This window comes from Gorilla gorilla, chromosome 21, assembly GCF_029281585.2.
Source record: "Gorilla gorilla gorilla isolate KB3781 chromosome 21, NHGRI_mGorGor1-v2.1_pri, whole genome shotgun sequence".
Lineage (NCBI taxonomy): Eukaryota > Metazoa > Chordata > Mammalia > Primates > Hominidae > Gorilla > Gorilla gorilla.
In genome coordinates this window covers 23,748,546-23,772,582 of record NC_073245.2, presented here as the reverse complement: position 1 = coordinate 23,772,582, position 24,037 = coordinate 23,748,546, and the positions used below count along the sequence as shown (strand labels likewise).

General features: G+C 39.8%; 1 protein-coding gene across 8 annotated transcripts in view; it reads right to left on the bottom strand.

The window, feature by feature from the left end:
* Positions 1–24,037, bottom strand: part of NDUFAF5 (NADH:ubiquinone oxidoreductase complex assembly factor 5) — a 32,494-nt gene that overhangs the window by 5,779 nt on the left and 2,678 nt on the right. For 3 of the 8 annotated variants that reach the window (XR_008674672.2, XM_004061822.5, XM_055373532.2), the window contains exons 3-8: positions 23,141–23,204; positions 18,559–18,606; positions 16,858–16,961; positions 12,976–13,015; positions 9,792–9,989; positions 2,579–2,639 (exon numbers count right to left, since the gene is read on the bottom strand). Coding sequence is in view for 7 of the 8 variants with exons in the window: in XM_004061822.5 (XP_004061870.1) it covers positions 2,579–2,639; positions 9,792–9,989; positions 12,976–13,015; positions 16,858–16,961; positions 18,559–18,606; positions 23,141–23,204 (515 nt within the window). In the remaining variant the exon portion in view is untranslated. Of the gene's footprint in view, positions 1–2,578; positions 2,640–4,431; positions 6,420–6,651; positions 7,645–8,041; positions 8,309–9,601; positions 9,658–9,791; positions 9,990–12,975; positions 13,016–16,857; positions 16,962–18,558; positions 18,607–23,140; positions 23,205–24,037 lie in introns of those variants that run through there. The other 5 variants (XM_055373533.2, XM_063702248.1, XM_055373534.2 and 2 more) reach the window with 5 other exon arrangements.

Below are 24,037 nucleotides of genomic sequence, written 5' to 3'. Positions count from 1 at the left end.
CACTCCAGTACTGCCACCATCCTGGGTGACTTCATGTTAATAATCAGCAAGTTAAGATTTTAAAATCTCATCTCTAATCAACCACTCCATCACACCACCTCTGCCTTGATACCTGAGACACGTCCCAGACCGTTATCACTTGTAACTGCTTTACTTCCAAAATCATCAAACATCTCATTTTCTGACCATACCCTCCTGTCCCTCCAGTGTGTTCAGGAACTTCAACCATGACCATTCCCTGACCACACTGGAACCACCTGTGCTCAGCTCCTCTTTTTCCTCCCAATTTATCAGCTCACTCTTTCTTGTTCCCACTTCCCTTTTCTTCCAGCTAAGATTCTTTAACCTATTATCTCAATTATACTCCTAGAGTTATCTTTTACCTTTGTCTTTTTGTCACTTTTAACTAGCAAACCCCCAACCCAACCTAATTCAACTATCCGATTTTCGTGCCTGGTCCTGAGCTGCCACCTCCTGTTGATGGTCAGTTCACCTTCTCATTCCCTATAATGACTATTTCAAATGGTTCCATTCACTTCTCAAAACTCTGACCCTTTCATTCTTAGTATATATTACTTCCAGTTTGACAAAAAAAAATAGACCCACAAGATGGGAACTTCTTGTTTTCAAACATAAACACCTACATCCTTTGGTGCTACCTCTTCTCCCTTCCTGCTATAACTTTGCCTCTCCCCTTACCAAGGTCAACCCCTCCACTGGCCTTTGTATTGCACCCTTCCCACTTTCTCAGACACCTGTCATCATCAATTATCTTTTCTCTCTCTTCTAGAGTCACCTCTTCTAGGAAAGCACTTAGATTCTTCTAGTCAGCAATTAAATAAATTCAAGTCTTAGAAAAAAAAAAAAACAACTTCATCTCAACTTCTATTCCTCTCCTCTCTTCTGACACCTGTAACCTTTCCATCCTTCACCTCTTCTTCACCACCAGACTTCTTGAAAGAACAGCACATATCTGCTATCTCCAGTTCCTCACTTTCCACTTACTCCTCAACCTACTCCTCTTCTACTCTCCTCACTCTAACAAAAGAGCTCTTACCAGGATCACCAATAACCTTCTTGTTCCTAAATCTAGCGGACTTCCTTTTCAGTTCATAGTTTGCTTTTAACGCTGCTAAGTGCTCCCTTTGTTTTGAAACATTCTTTCTTTCCTTTGGTTCAGGCAATTCTACACTTTTCTGGTGTTTTTCTGGAACACCTTGCTGGCTACTCCTTCTTAGTCTCCTTGTAGGCTCAGACGTCGTCTACCCACCTGCTAAAGCCTCAGTACCAAGCCACTTTGTCTGCTCACTCCATGTTCTTATCCTAGGCAAATGCTTTGAATGCCACCTATTCACAACTGACTCCCAACTTTTTAACCAAGCCAGTAGCTTCCTCTGAGCTACCTACCCGCATACTCAACTGCCTACTTGACATAACCTCTTAGGTATTTCAAAAGCACTTCAAACCGAATGTATCCAAATGTAAACTCAAGGGCTGTACCTGCCCACACCTGGTATTCTTCTATTGTTTCTTCTATCAATGAAGGACACCATCTCTCTATGTGAGCTAGAAACTCAGCAATTAAGCTTCAAATGTCTTTCTCCTTCATCTGCCCACAGCCAATCCACTAGCAGGAACTGCATAATTTACCTCCTAAATATCTCTGGGATGAATCTGCTTCTCTTCATCTCCATTGCCACCACCTTAGTACAAACTACCATCATCTCTCGGCAAGCTTTACTGAAATTAATCTCGTGACTAGTTTATCTGCCAATCTACTCTTTTCAAAATCCAAGTCTGATACCGTTACCTCTCTAAGATGCCTCAAGGGGCATTTTAAGATAAGGGCAAACAATTTTAACAAGGCCTATAAAGTACTTCTGCATTTGATCTGTGACTCACGTTGACCCACCAAGGTCATCACTTAACTCTCTCCTTCTTACTCCCTGAACACCAGCCAAAATGCCCTTCTTTCAGTTCCTGCTATGTTCTTTCTCACAGGAGGGCCTTTGCATATGCTGTTCTCCTTGCCTCAGATTCACTTGCCTACTCTGTCTACCCGGTTAATTCATCTCCATTTTTTTTTAGAGCACAGCTCAATTGCTACTTCCTCAGATAACACTTCTTTTTGAGTCTCCCAGACTGGGACATTTCCCCCTGACAAAACCCTACTTCTAAACCAACTCAACTACCTTCCTTCCTGTATCTCAGCTGCCAAGTGTGGCTGAAGGAAGTCACCAATGTGTTCCATCATCCTGAAGCGCACCTTTCAAAAAAAAGTCCCGCCATCTTTTTACAAACAGCCGTAGCACTATATGCCTCTACTTCATAGCACTGACCATAATTCTAATTTAACACGTATCTCTGTGACAGCTGCCTGGTGCCTGCCTCCTCCATTTTATATTAGAAGCTCCATGAAGACAGTCTGCTTTCTCCTCAACAATGGATCCCTAGTGGTCTGCCCAGTGCCTGCCAAAGAGCTGGCTCTCAAAATGTTTCTCTCAAATGGAGTCTAAAAATTCTTTTTTTTTGGCCTACCTTTCCCAGTGGAGTCTAAAAATTCTTTAAAGTGCCTTACCTTGTAAATCTTCCATCAATTCAAACATTCCAGGATAGTTAACTTGAATTTCATCAGTGTCCTATTTAAAAAGAAAAAGAAATATTCATTTGACATTCATGATACAAAATTCCAGATTTAAAAAGAGGCCTCAGAGACTACCCAGACCAATCTCCCATGCTAAGCAAAAAATATTTACAATATTCTTCATAGATGTCATCTGGCTTATGTTTGATTTATGAAAGTCTCTAATTGCTGATTAAATATCCTGCATTGTGAGAGAAATCATCCTAAAACTCCATCATTGGTTCTAGTTCTCTCCTTGGGAACCACACAGAGTAAGAGTATTCTGTACCCTACAAACCATCGCCCTCTCCTCCAAGTCTTTGAAAACCTTCAGGACACAAAAATCTGTAGATCCTTACATGTTCTGACTACAGGTCCCTGGACAGTGTCAATATCAATCTTTCTTAAAATGGGGCACCTAGAATCAAAATATTTCATTCTACATCTAGTAATGCAGCCAATAGGCTTGTTTAGGAAATGAGCACATTGCTGATACATGTGGAGTTTGTTTCTCAAATGAACAACTGGGTAATGACTTCCTCTTCTTTTTGAAGCCTGATACAGGACTTAACTGTTGGTACAGTGGCAGAGACCACTGATGCTCCCCAAATATCCAGGTGCTCCTTGACACTTCCCAATCTCAAACACATATTTCTTTTGGCCAAAGAAAGGAGGGGAAAGACAGTTAAGAGCTAGAGCCTTTTCCAGGCCATCTCTTTTGCTGTGGTGATCTTACAGAACAGAGGGCCAGATGGCACAGCTACAAGACGGAGATGGGCTGTCCCACCAGCATGCAGCTGTGATGTGATAAAACTTTATTGTGTTAGGCACTAAAAGTAGGGGTTTATTCTTATTGGAAACTAGCCTAAAATAAATCTTTTTTTTTTTTTTTTTTTTTTAAGACGGATTCTTGCTGTGTTGCCCAGGCTGGAGTGCAGTGGTGTGATCTCCGCTCATTGCAGCCTCCGCCTCCTGAACTCAAGCGATTCTTGTGCCTCAGCCTCCCGAGTAGCTGGGATTACAGGCGCCCGCCACTGCGCCCAGCTAATTTTTTTTTTTTGTATTTTTAGTAGAGACGGGCTTTCACTGTGTTAGCCAGGCTGGTCTCGATCTCCTAACCTTGTGATCCACCAGCCTCAGCCTCCCAAAGTGCTGGGATTCCAAGCGTGGGCCATGGCGCCTGGCTGGAAACTAGCCTAAAATAAATCTAAACATCATTAATAGAGGACTGGTTAAACAAATTAAAGAATATGTATTCTATAAAATACTGTACAGTTCTCAAAAAATAAGGTAGATACATGTCTGTAGGAAAAAAATCTCCGAGATATGTTATTGACCGGAAAAAAAAAAAAGCAAAAGAGTGCACGTAATATTATATAAGTTTAAATGACATAAGTGTATTCTATGGGTCTATGAAAAAAAGTGGATCTGAAACGATGTCTAAGACACAGCTAACAAATCTTTGGGGAAAGGGACCAGGGTTTGAGAAGTCAGGAGAAGGGACAGGCACGATGGCTCATGCCTGTAATCCCAGCACTTTGGGAAGCCGAGGCAGGCAGATCATGAGGTCAGGAGATCGAGACCATTCTGGCTAACATGGTGAAACCCCATCTCTACTAAAAATACAAGAAATTAGCCAGGCGTGGTGGTTGGTGCCTGTAGTCCCAGCTACTCGGGAGCCTGAGGCAGCATAATCGCTTGAACCCGGGAGGCAGAGGTTGCAGTGAGCCGAGATCACGCCACGGCACTCCAACCTGGGCGAAAGAGCAAGACTCCATCTCAAAAAAAAAAAAAAAAAAATTGCTGGGTGTGATGGCACACGCCTCTGGTCCCAGCTATTTGGGAGGCAGAGGCATGAGAATCCCTTGAACCTGGGAGGCAGAGGTTGCAGTAAGCGGAGATCTCACCACTGCACTCTAGCCTGGGCAACAGAGGGAGAAGTCAGGAGGAGGAGACTTCGTTTCACTTTACACCCCACTGTATCACTCTATATATACATTATTCTTCTTTAAAAAAACATATACGTGTATCAGGTTGTGTATGCTTTTTAATGAGACCTCTAGCTAGTGGGACCATGAACATTCATCATCACTTTTCCATATTAACAAGCTATTTTTAAGAGGAGATCCTACGATTAAAAACAAAATTCTTTCCAGGCTGTTATCTAGCCATTAAGCAATATCCTTTGAAAACAATTCTTCAGTGCAACCAACTAAAAGCACTATCTCCACCTCAATCAAAAGAATGTCACAACAGCTTTGCTGAAGGCCTTATTTAAATTAAAAGGGGACCATATCTGCACCATTTTTTTTATTTTATTTTTGAGACGGAGTCTCACTTTGCCACCCAGCGCCCAGGCTGGAGTGCAGTGGTGCGATCTCGGCTCACTGCAACCTCCGCCTCCCAGGTTCAAGCTATTCTACTGCCTCAGCCTCCTAAGTAGCTGGGACTACAGGCATGTGCCACCACGCCCAGCTAATTTTTTTGTATTTTCAGTAGAGACGGGGTTTCACTGTGTTAGTCAAGATGGTCTCGATCTCCTGACCTTGTGATCTGCCTGCCTTGGCCTCCCAAAGTATTAGGATTAGAGGCGTGAGCCACTGTGCCAGGCCTTGCACCATTCTCTTAAAGTACTAGTCTGGTAGTTCAGTTCTAAAACGGAAATCAGCTTTACTTAGAATGCTCATTCTCTGAAAATAATTCATTAAGATGAAAATACATTAAGATGTAAATACAACTATATGATACTAATTTGACTCGATTTCACTTTAAAAATAAAAATCCATTGTAGTGTAAAAGTAATATATCTAATGTATGCAACATAAACCTGTATAGCTGATTATACAAAAGCTTTTTTGGATGGGAATTTTTAGAAAATGAATTAGAACACACATTATTATTATTTTTTTTGGAGACAGCATCTTGCTCTGTCACACAGGCTGGAGTGCAGTGGTGAGATCATGGCTCACTGCAGCCTCAACGTCCCAGGCTCAATCCTTCCATCTCAGCCTCCCGAGTAGCTGGGACTACAGGCAGGCCCAGCTAATTTAAAATTTTTTTTTTTTAGAGATGGGGTCTCCCTATGTTGCCCAGGTTGGTCTTGAAATCCCAGGCTGAAGTGATTCTCCGACCTAGGCCTCCCAAAGTGCTGAGATTATGGGAGTGAACAACTGTGCCTGGCCAGGACACAATATTAATACAGCACTTCAGAAACAAAACTGTATACATGCTTCACAGGATAAATGTAATGATTCAAGAAGACATTCTCATAACTTTCTTATTAAATCAGCAACTTTCTAATTGTATAAACTAAAGAAGATTCTACACCAATATTTTTACATTATATTAAAGTATGAGTCATTAGGCTCACTTTTAGAGAATATGGATAGTATTTCTGAATTATATTTCCCAATTAATAGAAATGTAGGCTTTTAAACATTTTAACATCAGGTTAAACATTTTTAGTAGAAATCTTTCTAAAACTCATTCTTTAAAACCACAGAAAACCATGTGTAGTTCACATAATTTAACTTTCTTCTGGTGATTAGCAGAAATACCATTTTTTTTCCTAATGGGCAATAACTTTTGAGTCCTGTAATATTGCTGACTAACCTGTATGACCTCGTATAAATGTTTTAACATCACCTCATGAAAATGTGCACTACACGTCTCCACACCATCCCAGTCCTACACCTCCTATACTTTTTAGAGGCTTTACATTCCCGGAGATTCTTTTTTCATCTCAGTGATAGGTTGGTGACACAGCAATATAGGAGACGATTCTCAAGAGGGTAGACTGTAAAGGAAATTTTTTCCATACTATAAGTTAAATAAATATTATCAAAAAGGCTTTAAATCACTGGTTCCTAATCTACATTAGCTCTCTCAAGATCTGATGAAAACCATGGGTACTTTCCTCCATTTATGAACACCACCACCACAAATTTTGTGTACAACATCCCAGTGTTATTGAACTGTCTAAAGTTTACCAACAGGCCTGCTATAAACCCAAAAACACCACACAGGGATTTCTGTTTTGTTCACTGCTATATTTGAAGTACCTAGGATAGTGCCGGACCCACAGAAGGTACTCAGTAAATGTTTGTTGCAAGACTGAATACATAAATGAATTTGTATAGAAGGATATTCACTGCAGCATTGCTACTATTGGCAAAAAATCAGAACAAACCTAAAGGTCATTCACAGGTAAATAGTTAAGTAAAACTGTGGTACATTCATACTAGGAAATAATATGCGGAAATTAAGAAGGAGTGCAAATATATCCATACCAATTTAGAAAACTATTAACAGTATATTAGAAATACATATACTGTTAATAAAAAAAGTTTCAGAAATGTGTGAATACATATGACTGTCTATATAAAGTAGTCCTTGTTAAAAAAAAAAAAGTCTGGAAGGTTACACACTAAACTGATAATAGTAGCTACCTCTAGGACAGTAGTTCTCCAAGTGTGGTTTGGAGAATCCTGGGGTCCCTAGGACTTTTTTGGGGGTCCACAAAGTCAAAATTATTTTCATAATAATACTAAGATACTATTTGGCTTTTTACCTCTTATTCTACAATGGGTTATTTTAGAGGAGACATGACATGACACATGGTGTAACAAGAAACTTGAATGCAGAAACAGACATGAGAATCTAGCTCTGTTACTAAGGTGCATATTAACTGGCAAAAATGTGAAGCAATGTCATTCTTCGCTTTCAATTATTTTTGTTTTAGAAAATATGGCCAGGCGCAGCGGCTCATGCCTGTAATCCCAGCACTTTGAAGGGCTGAGGTGGGCAGATCACTTGAGCTCAAGAGTTCGAGACCAGACTGGCCAACATGGTGAAACCCCATCTCTACTAAAAATAAAAAAATTAATGGGGCGTGGTGACACGTGCCTGTAATCCTAGCTGCTCGGGAGGCTGAGGCAGGGGAATCACTTGAACCTGGGAGGCAGAGGTTGTTGTGGGCCAAGATCACGCCATTGCACTTCAGCCTGGGTGGCAGAGTGAAACTGTCCCCCCCCAAAAAAAAAAAATTAAAAGAAAACATAGTTATTTTTTATTAAAAAGGGTCATTTATGTTAACAAGTAATAGGTATATTATTGTTAGCTTTAAATGAATATGAAAACAAATTCAGTTTTAATGTCTAATATAGTGAATACTGACAGATGTTAATTCACTATACAAAAAGCCCTTTAAAAGTTTCTTAATAACTTTTCAGTGTGTAGTGGGGTCCTGAGACCAAAATTTTGAGAACTCTTACTCTCAAGAGAGAGCTAAGCATTTTTAGGATTAAGGGGGAATGACAGACTTTCGCTTTATCTGTATAGCTTAATAGTTACAACCAAAATATATTTGTGTTACTTATACAATTACAAATATAAATACAATGATCCTTCAGTGTACAATTGCCTGTATTAATAGTGTTTATTTTCATTACAAAGTAGAGCACTCATGTGAAGCGGTTTTCCGCTTTCTAGCCGAGCAACCTCTCAGAATGCAGTTTCTATGGACTCAGGCCATTTAAAAGTTAACAAAAGGTCAACACTAGTCACAGGTGTGAAGCCTTCCGGGTTCTCTTCAGTTCCCAGCCTAGTCCTCCAGCCTGTTAATTCTTCCCTCCCTGGAGGCTCCTTTCCAACATCAGGCGCCCTGCTTGCCCATGCCCCTTGCTTCTATAAAAACAAGGAAGGATATGACACAATCTATTTTCGGTCGGTTGATTTCATGAATATATTCACACAAAATCATGCCAAACAGCTATTTTAGCGTTTAAGCTTATCATCTCTAATTATGTAGCAAGATGCTTTCTTCATCAAGAAATTCCTATTTCCACTAATCAGGTTTAGGGCTGTTTCTAGGCCTGAGGGGTTTGGAAATTCATATTAAGTCTACTGGACTGATCTCTGAAGACAGTAATGACATCCTTTAGAAAGACTGTTAGTGGAGGGAGGAAGAAGAGGGCAATCATTCTCTCCAGATGGCTGTCTCTTGGAAGCCTAGTTCTAGAAAAATGCTGGGAGTAGAGTGATGGGGAAAGAGGAAGGCAGGAGCTAATGTAAGCTGAGCATCTACCATGGTCTTGGTACTTCACACCCTTTATCTCTTTAAATACTAATAGCCACCTGAGGTGAGTAACATTTGCTTTTTTTTTTTTTTTTTTTTTGAGACGGGAGTTTCACTCTTGTTGCCCAGGCTGGAGTGCAATGGCGTGATCTCAGCTCACTGCAATCTCCGCCTCCCGGGTTCAAGCAATTCTCCTGCCTCAGCCTCCCGAGTAGCTGGGATTATAGGCATGCATCACCACAATTCGCTGATTTTTTGTATTTTTAGTAGAGACGGGGTTTCACTACATTGGCCAAGTTGGTTTCAAACTCCTGATCTCAGATGATCCACTTGCCTCGGCCTCCCAAAGTGCTGGGATTACAGGCGTGAGCCACCGCACCCAGCCACACATTTGCATTTTTAAAAGAAATAAATGCTCAAAAAGGTAAGTTACTCAAATTTCCCTATCTAGTAAAGAAATAGGGTAAGGATCCAAGTTACTCCTGTTGGAGAACAAAGTCCTACTGTCCTACCCCGTCACCGTACCATGCTGACTTCATGCTTATTACTCACTGATTGCCTATGGGTCTTCTTTCGAGATTTCTCTAGCCCTAATGGAGTACAGCACCCTGTCCTACCTTCTTTAGCCTTGATCTCACCCTAGGCCTTGAGAACACACATTCTCTCATTTCTGCTTCATATGGCACTGTTTGGGGGTAGTTATTGGTGGTAATATTACAGGTTCCCCTACTTATCCCCTTTTCTTTCTATCATCTGGAATACTCTAAGGCCCTTTTTACACCTAATACTGGATTTGAAGATTCTAATGGAGTTGTATGTTTAGAAATTTGTCTTGTTAACTATGATACATTTTTTGAGCTACTTTTTAAGGTAACAAACAGTAAAAAATTATACATTCCTACCTTGTGTCAATTAAGATGTGTTATACAAACTAAACATTGTCAATCAGAGCTTTTCCCTTAAAAAAAGAAAAAAAAGGGGAGAGAAAGAGTGCCATGAAACCATGAACACATACAGTTTTCTATCTTTAAAATGATAAGAAGTTCTTTTTTGAACTGTGTAAGTTATGGGTTAATCAAACTTGATAGTTACCACAGTCAGAGTATTAAAGCCAGCTCTCCCAAGCAGATGTCCCAGGTCATTGACAGCAGTGAAAGGAGAAATGTGTGGAGAAAATCCTCCTTCCCTTTCTGTTTCCGCTAACTGTAAGGAACACCGAAGCTCATAGAGTGTGTCGCCTCCAAACATTGCACCGATAAACACTCCATCTGGTTTTAAAATATAATGAATCTGTAATAAATATAAGAAAACAAAATCATTCAAATTTTTATATATATAAATGTTAAAAAATAAATATATAGTGTCTAAATTAACATTTTATGACAACCATTCTTATTCTGCCAAATTAATAATCACATAATTTAACAAATAACATCTAATGCAACCAACTGTCAGAAAATCATGATGCATAATATACTTGGAAAGACAACTATACATTCACTAATATTAATGCCTATAAAAATATGTTGTATGTTTTCAAGTTTTCTAATAGGTATACAACTTAGTTTTATAATCAGAAAAATGCTGAAAGAGAAAAAAAAATTTAATTGGGGTAGGCTGCAAAAATCACAAACCTCCCTGCACCTATGGCCTCTGAAATGTCGTTTTCAATAACAACTTTCATCAAGATAGGGAGTCTATTTCCCCTCCCCTTGAATCTTGGCTGGCCTTGTGACTCGCTTTGGCCAAAAGAATGCAGTGGAAGTGACAGTGTGCCAGTTCCAAGTCTAGGTCTCAAATGTGTTGCATGCTTCCACCTGCTCTCTTGGAGCCCAGCCCAGCCACGATGTGTGAACAAGCCTGAGCTAGCCTAGAGGAGGAGGAGAGATGTAGAGCAAGATCAGCCAGCTGTGTGCACCGAGGCCCTCCAAACCAGCTAGCTCCCAGACGATCTGGCAGCTGATCACAGACACACAGATGAGCCAAGCCAGACCCAGATTTCCTAACCAAATCCAGCCCCAACTGCCAACCCACAAAATCATGGGCTACATAGTTGTTGTTTTAAGCCATCAAGTTGGGGTGCCTTATTATGCAGAAAAAGCTACAGAGAAATCATTATGATTCACAGCATTAACCTAGTAACATATTAGCTTTCTTTAAAGAGAAGTAATCGATTTATTGTCCAGCTTTAAAACAAAACCAATTTCTAATTAGTAACTTAAGGAAAATAATGGCCAGAGAGAATTCCAGAATCACAGATTTTGCTCACTCTCAGACTACAAGCTGTAACTAGTTTGACTGACTATTCTCAGCAATGAGGACCATTACAGGAAAAGGTAGATTCTGAAGTAAACCAGAATCCAAATCACAGTAGGCTCTTCTAATAAAAGTACTGTCTTAAATTTATATTTAATATATCATGAAGCAATTAAAAGCAGTATTAAGTAAATAATTTGTAAAAGCTTTGGTTCCTTCCCTTCTTCACCTTTAGTGTTGCTTCCTCCTCTTGTCATCAAACTCTACTAAACCAAATACCTAAGACTTAGTTCTCAGAATTCTGCAGCTCCCCGCTCTCCCTCAGACAGCTTATCAACTTCCATGATTTCACAATGACCACTTTCCAATCTCTAACTTCAGCTTGGCCATCTTCTCAGAAGTCTAAAGTCATCTTCAACTGCCTATTCCCTGGACATTTGTCTCTCAGCATACTCACCGTCCCTGCTCCCTCCAACCCCTACAAGGAAAACATCTATTTATCAAATCAGTTCCCCTTTCCAACTGCCGTATTTCTATTGCCATTTTCTATTCCCTTTATCTGATCATTAAAATTCTTTCCCCTACTTTTACTAATCCAGACTCAAAAACTTCAAAGCGAGTTTTGCCTCCTCCCTTTGATCTTCAGATCTAATCAGTCACCAAACTGTTGATTCTTTCTTTGTAGAGTCCTAAATACTCTTCCTTTTAACTCCTACCATTACCACCTAAGTTTAGTTTATCTCATTCTTGGACCATTGAAACAGTCTCCCTTCAATTTAACCAACTGCTCCAGGCATCAGTTTCTTTCTTTCTTTTTTTTTTTTTTTGAGACAGAGTCTCACTCTGTCGTCTAGGCTGGAGTGCAATGGCGTGAACTCAGCTCACTGCAACCTCCGCCTCCCGTGTTCAAGAGAATCTCCTGCCTCAGCATCCCAAGTAGCTGGGATTACAAGCACCTGCCACCACACCTGGCTAATTTTTGTATTTTTAGTAGAGGCAGGGTTTCACCATGTTGGCCAGGCTGGTCTCGAACTCCTAACCTCAGGTGACCCAACCACCTCAGCCTCCCAAAGTACTGGGATTACAGGCATGAGCCACCATGCCCAGCCCAGGCATCAGTTTCTAATCAGCAAAATAAATATATCTCGCAGAGCTATTTAACACAAATATAAAACAGAGCACGGTAATTGAAACCTGGAAAATCATACGTGTTCAGATATGGCCATTATTATTTTGCCCACCAGCTTTATAATGATGTCATTTTCCTCTTCAAAGTGCTCCAGTGGCTCTGAATTGCATAAACTCCAAATTCCTCAACCTGACACTCAAATCCTCCTAAATACTGTCCCAATACATCACATCTCACTTCCCAGCACTATACTAGTCCCCCAAACAGGTTTCCTTTTTGTTCCTTAATGCTGATGAGGCTCTTGTGCCTCTCCACCTATCCTGTGATTCTGCCTTCTTAGAACGCCTTCCCAATCCAAACTTTACCTACCCTCTAAGGCCCTGCTCAAGTACTTTCCTCTTGAAGCTTTTCTAGGCCACGTCAAGCCACAGGGATCTTGTTCTCTCCTTTGAACACATACTTTTTACCTGCCTCTCACCTGTCTATTGATAAGTGTCAATCGATAAAAATTTACCTAGCACTCTCTGAGTATAAGACATGGAGAAAATACAAATATAAATAAGTAGGTTCCTACTTGCAAAAAGTTTATAGGCAACTAAGGGTAAGAAGAAATCTACATAGAGAATGTCTTATGATTTCAATATTATTTTGCACAGTTCCTAAGCTTTTCATAAATATTTAAAACTTATCTCTACAATTAGATTTCTTAAATTCTCAGGGAGAGTTGCCCAATGTACTACTAATATGCCAAATGGCACCAGATAATTTCACCGATTTCTTTCCCAACTGTCAGACCTACAAGTAAATAGTTTGTGAAAATAGAAACATCTGTAGGTTTCTAACAATAAAGAAAATAACACAAGATAGTTGAATGAACATAAGTTTTCTTACCTGCTCAAGTGCTCTAGGAAGGTCATTCACCCAATGCAAACTAAAATATGAGAATACAGATTTGTTTTAGCTTAATTGGCACAATTAATTAGTAAAATTATCACCAGGTTAATGATAACCCATAAAAAGGTGTTAATTTTGAAGTTTAAAACTGCATATCCACATCCACTGATCGTTTTCATACAGGTTTTAAAATTATAAATATTCCTAGAGGAAAACCTGCCTTGTGTCACACCAGAAAATTCCCCATGTCAATATATCACTTTGCCTAACTGCAAGAATCTGATATGATTATTTTCTAATTATTCATCACTGAATTATGTAGAAGTCATTCCTACTTAGGCATTTTATCTAAACAGTGCTATTCTGAGACCTTATTTGCAAAAAGTAGTAAAAATGCTCAAAGAAGCTCACCAGTTAAATCAATTAAGCTACAGAAATATAGTATTATTCTAAGTCAGACTTTCTTAGAAAAAAAATTATCTGCAGATCTAAATTTTTTCAAGGCAAACAGTATAACTCATCAAAAGTTTGAATCTGTGAGTTTTCCAATAATATCCCATTTTTAAAAAAATCAATTTTTAAGACTTTATTTTTAATTATTTTTTGGAGCAGTTTTAGGTTTACAGCAAAATTAAGAGGAAAACCCAGAGATTTTTTTACATACTCCTATTCCCACACATGCAGAGCCTCCCCCATTATCAATATCTCCAGAGTGTACATTTGTTACAACTGATGAACCTATACTGATATGTGATTATCCCCCAAGTCCATAGTTTACATTAAGGTTCACTTTTGGTGTTTATATTCTAAGGGTTTGGACAAACGTGTAATGTCATATATCCAATATTATAATAGTATCATAGAGTAGCTTTACTGCCCTAAAAATCCTCTGTGCTTCACCTATTCATCCTTCCCCTGCACAACCCCTGGCAATCACCAATCTTTTTCACTGTCTCCAGAGTTTGCTTTTTCCAGATTGTCACAGTTGGAATTATACACTATGTAGCCTTTTCAGATTAGCTTCTGTCATTCAGTAATACGTATTTAAGTTTCCTCCAAATATTTTAATGGCTTGACAGTTTCTTTTTAGTGCTGAATAATATTCTGTTGTTTGGATACAACAAAGTTTATCCATTCACCTACTGAAGGACATCTTGGCTGCTTCCAAATTTTGGCAATTATGAATAAAGCTACTATAAACATTTGTATGCAGGTTTTTGCGTGGACATAAGTTTTCATCTCCTTTGGGTAAACACCAAGGAGCATGCAATCGCTGGATCGTACGCTAAGAGTATTTTTAGTTTTGTAGGAAACAACCAAACTGTCTTGCAAAGTGCCTGTACCATTTCGCATTCCCACCAATAATGAACTCCACATCCTTGTCAGCATTTAGTGTTGTCAGTGTCCTGGATTTTGGCCATTCTAGTAGGTGTGTGGTACATCCATTTTTTAAGGTGATAAAAACAAACACCAGAGCTGTATACACTGAAACTTAATCTCTTAAATTTTTTCCTTTTTTGAGACAGAGTCTTGCTGTTGCCCAGGCTGGAATGCAGTGGCGCGATCTTGGCTCACCACAACCTCTGCCTCCCAGGTTCAAGCAATTCTCATGCCTCAGCCTCTCGAGCAGCTGGAATTACAGGCATGCGCCATGACACACGGCTAATTTTTGTATTTTTAGTAAAGACAGGGTTTCACCATGTAGCCCAGGTTGGTCTTGAACTCCTGGCCTCAAGTGATCTGCCTGCCTCGGCCTCCCAAAGGGCTGGGATTATAGGCGTGAGCCACCGTGCCCGGCCCTTGAATTTTCTTTTGACCCTACTCTCACCTAGAGTGTAGTCATGCATGACAGCGAAAGTCATATTCCCAGTCTCCTTAGAGTATGGTCACACTTTTCTGGTAGAACTGCCTCCCCTTATGCTGAGTTCCAGGACAGAACTGAATGTCCATTTCAAACCATACTGTGTTAAGCTCATGTTTATCTTTCCTAATGCTTTTCGACAAGTATTAGATACTTTAAAAACTAAGGAGCTCATATTATAAACTCTATCATACTTATGGGAAAACAGAAAGCAACAGAATTAGTCACCTGCAAATAGCAAGCAGATGAGCTAACCTAAAAACTCAGGTTCTGACTCCCTGCCCAGGGTTCTTTATAGACCAAGGCTCTGCATATTTTTCATTTCATGACAGAATGTGAGTAGTTTTCTAACTTTGTTCAGCACATCTAAAAAACCAGGAAAGGAATTACACACTCACGAAAGAAAACATCAAGGGTGACCAGCTTTCCCAGAACATAACACTTTCAGGCCAAAAGTGGCAAAGTCCTGGGCACATCTTGATGACTGGTCACCCTAAAAACAGCTATCAAAAGAGTTGAACTGGACGTGGAGAACCTGCTGAACTTCTGAAAGAAAATCTATTTGACTATAAGACAGGAGAAAGAAGATACCACAAAGATATTTTTTCTGTTAGACTGAGTTATTTGAGGACAGGATCCCTAATTCATTTTTGTATTCACCCAAAAATCTGGCTCAGTGCCTTGTATCCTATAACCTATTTGATATATACTTGCAATACATGTTTGTGTAACATATGTGGAGGAAGATAGTAGAAAACATAAAGGGAAAAGAGTAATCTTGAGAACTACATTCTGGTACAGAATTATTATTATTTTGAGACAGGGTCTTGCTCTGTCACCCACGCTAGAGTGCAGTGGCATGATCATGGCTCACTGCAGCCTCAACTTCCCAGGCTCAAGTGATCCTCCTGCCTCAGCCTCCCAAGTAGCTGGGACTACAGGCATGTGCCACCTTGCCCAGCTAATTTTTTAATTTTTTGTAGAGATGGCATTTCATTATGTTGCCCAGGCTGGTCTCAAACTCCTGGGTTCAAGCAGTTCTGTTACTGTAGCCTCCCAAAGTGTTGGGATTGCTGGCGTGAGCCACTGTACCTGGCCAGAAGAATTAAGGCTAAAGGAAAACTAGCTGTCCTAGTTTGAGTTTGTCCAGAATGAGTTTGTCCAGAATTTGTCCAGAATGAGTTTATGATTGTTGGGAGCAGGAGTTTGAAAGAATATATTCTATGCTCTCTGGTGGAGATAATATGATATAGTGCCTCAACTTTTTTTTTCCCCCAACTTGCTAAACTCATCTGTGTTAGAAGGGTTTTCTCCCCAATGTAACTTATTATTTTGGAATTGCTCTAACATTTGAATACAGGAGCCAATATGCTCTTTCAAACTCCTGCTCCCAACAAGAGCAATTCCAAAATATTAAGATGCACTGGGGAGAAAAATCTTCTATCACAGATGAACTTTAGGAAGTTGTGGAAAGTTGAAAGAAAAAAAGAAGTTGAGGCACTATATCATATTATCTCTACCAGAGAGCACAGAATATTTCTTTACTAGAGAAATCTCATAGTTTATAAACCAAGATAACTGGTTTGTGGTTTTTAAAAAAGTTATTAAGAATGTATTCCATTACCTATATGCTTTACCTTGTCATAGTAAAACATTTTTTTTTTCTTTTTTGAGACAGAGTCTTGCTCAGTCACCCAGGCTGGAGTGTGGTGGCACAATCTCGGCTCACCTCCGCCTCCCGGGTTCAAGCAGTTCTCCTGCCTCAGCCTCCCAAGTAGCTGGGATTACGGGCGCATGCCACCACGCCCAGCTACCTTTTTTGTATTTTTAGTAGAGATGGGGTTTCAACATGTTGGCAAGGCTGGTTTCAAACTCCTGACCTCAAGTGATTCACTCGCCTCGGCCTCCCAAAGTGCTAGCATTACAGGCGTGAGCCACCGCTCCTGGCCTCATAGCAAAACTTTATGGCAAGAATGATCTATTTATAACATACGGTTTTTAAAAAGTGGATTACCAACCTTAAACTGCTAACCACCAGGTCAAATGTATTTTCTTTGAAGGGAAGGAATTCTTCATCAGCTAAAACGCTGACAGTAGGTATTTCTGTTTCTAAGGGATTTTTCTAATGGTAAGAAAACAAAAGATCAAAATCACATTTATGTAGAATCTCAATTACTAACACAATCACTGTTTGTTAAATTGAAGTCAATGTTATATTTACTTGGCAGTTTCTACCCCCCTTCCCAAAGGTGGCACAGAGAAGGCACCCAAAAAGCATTTCTTAAATGACTTAACATCAGCCAGAAAAAATGGCTAACTAGTTGAAACAACATAAACAGGATACCAACCTCACACCAAAACAAATCTCAGAAAGCTAGTTTGGCTGGGCGTGGTGGCTCACGCCTATAATCCCTGCACTTTGGGATGCCAAGGTGGGCAGTCACTGAAAGTCAGGAGTTCGAGACCAGCCTGGCCAACATGGTGAAACCACGTCTCTATTAAAAATACAAAAATTAGCTGGACTCGGTGGCACGCACCTGTAATCTCAGCTACATGGGAGGCTGAGGCAGGAGAATCGCTTGAACCCGGGAGGCGGAGGTTGCAGTGAGCTGAGATCGCACCACTGCACTCCAGCCTGGACAACAGTGCAAGACTGTCTCAGGAAAAAAAAAAAAAAGAAGGCTGAAAGTTTTAGTGAAACAACCGAAGTACTAGATGAAAATATGGGTGGACTAGACATTTTACCCTTAGATGAAAAAGCCTAGGTAAACATAACTCAAAAGCCAGAAACTGTAAAGGAAAAGACTGATATATTTGATGATAAACTAATTAAAAACTTCTATTAATACAAATCAATAAACAATGTAAACAATTGAGGAAAATATTTACAACATATACAATGAAGGATTAATATCCCTAAAAACCAAGCTCTTACAAATCACCTAGAATAAAAACACAAGATAGCTAAAGAGGACAAGGTGCAGGCATGTCACAAAATTATTTACAAAATGCATAAGAAATACCAATAGTCAAAAGATATCAGCAGCTGTCAGACTGACCCAGACGAAAAGGCTGGCCCAGTGTTGCCAAAGCAAAGTAGTAAAAAGTACCTTTGTCATTGTTCAGTCTTTCTAAGGGCAGTCTGAAGATGTATGTCAAAAAATTTTTAAATGAACATCAAAATGAATCCATAAATTCCGCTACCAGGAATTTATACCCACGGAAAAAATAAATCAAACATACAATGTGGCTTCACATAAGGATTTTCACCGCAGTGTTGGTTATTGAGAAACTAGAAATGTAACTGCCCTTCAATAGAAAGTTTAGCTAAATAAATTATGGAGTATTCATATATTAGAATACCATGTAGCCATTTAAAAAGATGATATATGACACACATAAGTATAAATTCACTGACAAAAAAAATGATGTGCTGTAAATAACATGGAATATTAGCATAGTAATGTTCATACACAGTTGTGTGTTGGGGGGGCGGGGACAGTTATATGTCTGCAAATGTGGAGACCAAGTGCCACCAATGGTTGCCTCTGAATGGTAGGACTAGGGGTGATTTTTCCTTTGTTCTTGATATTTCCTGTATGAGTTCCTTTTCATGTGTCAGAAAAGAAAGCTAGTTTGAAGGAAATATAAATAAAGAAATAAAATATGAGAAAACACATCACGAGATTAGAAACCAACAGTATTAAAAAGCTACCTACCAAAGCATTTTCTGCAATGTCGGCTTGGAAAAACTTTCCAATAGTTTCCTGCAATGGAATAACTAAAGCTGAAACAAACAAATCCAGTCACAAACAATTGCTGACATTTCTAAAGGTAAAAGTGTTAATTACATTTTAATTTTCAGCTTTGTAAAGGTATTTTTCTGCATAAAACCATTATGGTACACAAATACTTTTAATAACACATATCCTTTGCTGTATTTAACTATATGTAATAAAATAGAGAACATGAGTATGCGTATTCAACATTCCGAATTTACTACACTGGGTGAGGGCTTCCGTGTTAACTTTTCCATGGCATAACATGCTAAGAGCTAATTTCCCCACTCCTGTGTCACAAAGGACCTGCAACGGGTTTCCCGCCTTTTAGTTGTTCATCCAAAGAGTTTACAGAGTAAAGAAAGACTTACAGGTAGAGGCTTAGGGTTCCATTTTCCCTGTTTCGCCTACCCTCTCTCCCTTCCAAAAGGAAAGGAGACTGTGCTATTTCTGCACCAGAAAAACACTTTCTTTCCCCCTCAGCCCTCTTTTCTCTGGGATCCTGCTCTCTCCATCTCCATCTCTATCAATCTTTAGTCTGTGTCTTCTGTGTCTCCTTCCTCCACCTTACAACAGGCACACGCTTTCCAATTACAAAAAATCTCCTCCCTCTAGGTACCTTCTGGTTGTTTGGTTTATAATCCACAACTCTACTTCTTCCTAGATTCTTTCTCCCCATTCTGGGTATCTCTTTGCTTTCACTGCTCTGCTAACACTATCTGCAGTCTGTGCTCACTGCTCTCAGTCCTGCTTCACCTGACCTCTTTGAAGCACAGCATTGTCAACAGCCTACTAGAAGCTTCTTCAGAAGCTTCTACTCTGGCTGCCCTTCTCTATTAGAGAAGCCAATCCTTTTTTACTTTACCCACACCCGCTTCCCTGTCTGAAACTTGGAAAGATTTCATGCTACCAACATGATGTTGCTAAATATGGAGCTGGGAAGAGAGTGCTCAATGGCTCTCATGAGCCAGCTCCAGCACACTCCTGTGAGGGGTGAAGAATTAGATGGACAGGATTATCTATCCCTGTCTCTCACTTGAAAATTTGAACTAAGAGACTTCGAGATAATAGCAGAGGTCCCTGGAGTTGGAAGAACATTTAGACTTCAGGGTATAGGCAGTGGTGTGCTGGCTCTTGGTCAGGGACTGCTTTGTAGCATTTGCCAACTTCCATGGTATAAATATTCCCACCAGGGCTGATGTCAAGCTATCAATATGATGTCACAGAACAGAGGTTGGGAAGAGATGCTGACAATTGGCTCTCACAGGCTGGCCTAAGCTAGCTTCAGCTCACCATTGGGTGTAGCGTATTCATATGGGGCCACACACACTGATGAACACTACTATGGATAGACTACAGGGAGTAAAAAGAATGAAGGCAACCAGACAGCATTCATGTAGGACCAGAGTGCATGTGAACAGGAGGAACGTTGTCATGGTGTTTCAAAGTTCCCATCTCTTGTGAGGCCTGGCTCTATTTCTGGATCCCTGAGTTACATAAGAGCCTCTCTGTAACAAATGTCTCTGTGTTTAAACTGGCTTCAACGCATTTTTGCTTTCAACAATCAAAAGATACCTAAGACACTTTCCATCTTACTATTCCTGGCATCTTTATTGGCTCTTCCTCTTTCTCCCAACCCTAAGTACAATTGCAGAAGGTTCTTTTCTATATTCTTGCCTCAGAGAGTTTACCTATTTCTACGGCTTCAGTTGTCACTTCGGAAAGGGACTTCCAAATAAGAACTATAGCCTCCTTTGACAGGTTTACTTTGCCTCACTTAATCCTCTTACCAACCTTTTGAGATGGGTATTATTGATCATATTTTATAGAAACTGAGGTCTAGAGCAATTGATTGGCCCAAGGTCTGAGTATACACAGACAGTGGCAGAGCTGAAGTTTGAAGCCCTGGCTTCAAGTCAATGCTCTTAACCTCAATACCCCAATTCCAGTTCCACATTTCCAACTACCTGCCAGCTATTTATACTACCATATTCCACTGCCATCTCAAACTCAACATATCTAAAACAGGAATGATCCCGTGCTCCTTGCCACATCACATCCCCTGAATTTTCCAGTCACAAAAGGTGTAATTTTAACTCTAAAGTTATCTTGCAATAGTCATTTAATAAATATTCATTGTGATTTAGGTACTAGGATTTAGTAGTGATCAAAAATGAGCGAATCCAGTAAGAGAAGAAAGACACCAAATAAACATACATCAGGAGCTTGTAAGTGCTATGGAAGCAAATAAAGCAACTAGTCGGCAGAGAGCAGGGGCACTATTTTCTAAAGCAGTCACGGGAGGAATCTTTGATGAGGTCAGCTGAGTAAAGATCTGACAGGTGAGCAAGTAAGACACACAGATATCTTGGGGAAGAGCATAGAGCAAAGCTCTGGCCTGTTTGACAGACTGCAAGGAGGCCAGGGTTGCTGAAAAGTTGGGAGTGAAAGGAAGAAGATGGGATCAGAGACATGATAAAAAAACAGAATCCTGAGGGTCTTATAGATTAGGACTCTGGATTACTACTAAATTAGATGGCAAACTAACAGTTCTGGGCAGAGGACTGACAATGATTTGATTTGTGTTTTACGAGGATACTTTGCCATGACAACAGACTGTCAGGGACAAAGGTAGAAGCAGGGAGACCAATAGGAGGCTACTGCAATAATCTAGGCAAGGGGTGATGATAGCTGAACAGCACGGTGATGGGGAAGGTGGCAAGAAGACATAAGAGTTTGGTTATATCTTGAAATGCAAATAAAAGCTGCTGACGGATTAGATGTGGAGAGAAGGATATAAGAGGAATCAATAAAAATGTTTTTTGGCCTGAGTAACTAAAAGAATAGATTTGCTCTGCCTACCATATCTGATCAGTCATCAAGTTCTGTTGATACTTCCAGGTCTCTCTCATACATCCCATCATTTATATGTGCTGGCTCTGCATGGGTGGCAGGCCTTTATTTCTCATGCCTGCAATGCCTTTAACACAGCCTTCTAATGGGTTTCTCTACCCTTTCTCTTCTTCAATCTTTCTCGAATGCCATCCCCAGATTAATCTTCCTTAAACATCACTATATCACACCCTACAGCATTCTACCTCTGTGCCTTTCCTCCTGCCATGCCCTGATTTCCAATGCTAGGAACCACCAACTCAAATTCTTTCAAATCCCAGGTCAGATTCTGTGCCCCCTGAGAAGCCTTGACCACATGAACTCCTACTGATTTTTTCTTTTCCCTTAATTCCTGTTGCACTTTAATGACTGCACCATTTCTATGGCATTTACTATTACCAATAATAGTGTTTTAGGAGCCTCACCACTCCCTTCCTCACCCTGGCCCAAGTCTATGGTTTTATCTAAGCAGATTTTACGTAGAAATTCCACTTTATGAGGCTGGGCACAGTGGCTCACGCCTGTAATCCCAGCACTTTGGGAGGCCAAGGCGGACAGATCATGAGGTCAGGAGATTGAGACCATCCTGGCTAACATGGTGAAACCCTGTCTCTACCAAAAAATACAAAAAATTAGCCGGGCGTGGTGGCGGGCACCTGTAGACCCAGGTACTCGGGAGGCTGAGGCAGGAGAATGGCATGAACCTGGGAGGCAGAGCTTGCAGTGAGCTGAGATTGCACCACTGCACTCCAGCCTGGGCAACACAGCGAGACTCTGTCTCAAAAAAAAAAAAAAAGAAATTCCACTTTAAGGCCGGGTGCAGTAGCTCACGCGTCATCCCAGCACTTTGGGATGCTGAGGCAGGCGGATCACCTGAGGGCAGGAGTTCAAGACCGGCCTTGCCAACATGGTGAAACCCCATTTCCACCAAAAATACAAAAATTAGCCGGGCATAGTGGTGCACCCCCATAATCCCAGCTACTTGGGAGGCTGCGGCAGGATAATCGTTCGAACCCGGGAGGCAGAGGTTGCAGTGAGCTGAGATCGTGCCACTGTACTCCAGCCTGGGCAACAGAGTGAGACTCCATCTCAGAAAAAAAAAGAAATTCCACTTTCATCTTTGTGTCCAGCACAATATCGTATACATAGGAGCTAAAAGAATAAATTAATGTCTTCATGGTCTGAATTATAAAGTGCAAAATATAATGTTATAAGCATTAATAAAGCTACTTATATTTAATGATACAGAAAGATTTCTAATCAACTGATAAAATTAATATTTTTCTAGCTAAAAGTCACATTTTCTGTATGAATACCAATCTGATTTTTATGGTAATTATAAAAAATGTGAACAAAGTGGGAACAAAGAGAAATATATCTTCTATAGATTCAAATAAATTATCGGTAGAAACATAATATATAATGGATTCAGAGAAAAACCCTTTAAGAAAAAAATTCTAAAGAAGGGAGAAAACCACCATTGATTCTACCACTTAAAAAAAAAACAAATTAACAATTCTGATATAATTAAAATCTAAATATGTTGCAAGCTAAACTGATTAGGAAAGTCTTTCTTTAAAATTAGCCAATGTTACTTTTCAAAGTAAATTAAGTCATTGAATAAATATACCTTATTCAAATATTGTGCAATGTAACCTCTTCCACAACCAAGATCCAAAGCAAGGGGGAAATTTCTAAAAAAAAAAAGACACAGAGGTTATGCTCTGTCCATAACATAGTCTATAAATTAAGAATTATTTTTTCTTAAGTAAAATCATTCCAGTAAACACAACTTCCAGAAGGTTACATCATCTGCCTTTTCGGCCTCACCTTACAAGCTGTATATACCACAGCCTACAGTACAAGGCAAGTCTGTCTGCTAGCTATCCACAGGACCTCGTGATGAGCCAGCTTTCCACTAGGTGGCTCCATGATGTGGACTCGAAGAACAGATTTAATGAGGATATTTTAACTCAATAATACATCCAGATAAAGAATGCAAAGAAGCTAATGTAAATTAACTTGAAAATAACTGACATACTTATCAATAATTATCCCTATTTCTCAGACTTCTTGAAGCAGTGGAATACTTAGAAATCATCATGTGAAATACCATTAAGTATTAATGTTAAACTAAAAAATAAGAACTTAAGTAACAGTTAAACTTTTACTGAAAATGTACCAGGTTCAAAGTACTGTGCTAAGTGTCTGAAGCTAAGTAAGTCAAACCAAGTACCTCAACTAATAAGGGGCAGTCAACACTTGAATTCGGTCAGTCTGAATCCTGAGCTGGAACTATTATCCTCCATGCCATGCTGTCTCCTTTAAATACACTATGTTATGCTACATTGGTACAGACATCTAATCGTAGGCCGTAGGTTTTAAAAAAAAAACCTATAATAAGAAAACTTAAAATTTTATCTACTAAGAACATTCTTCCTGAAAAACTGGAACAAAAAGAGCCCCGTTGCAATTTGTTTTTAAAAAGCTTTGTCAAAATCATAGTACATAGCTGGAGAATCCCTGG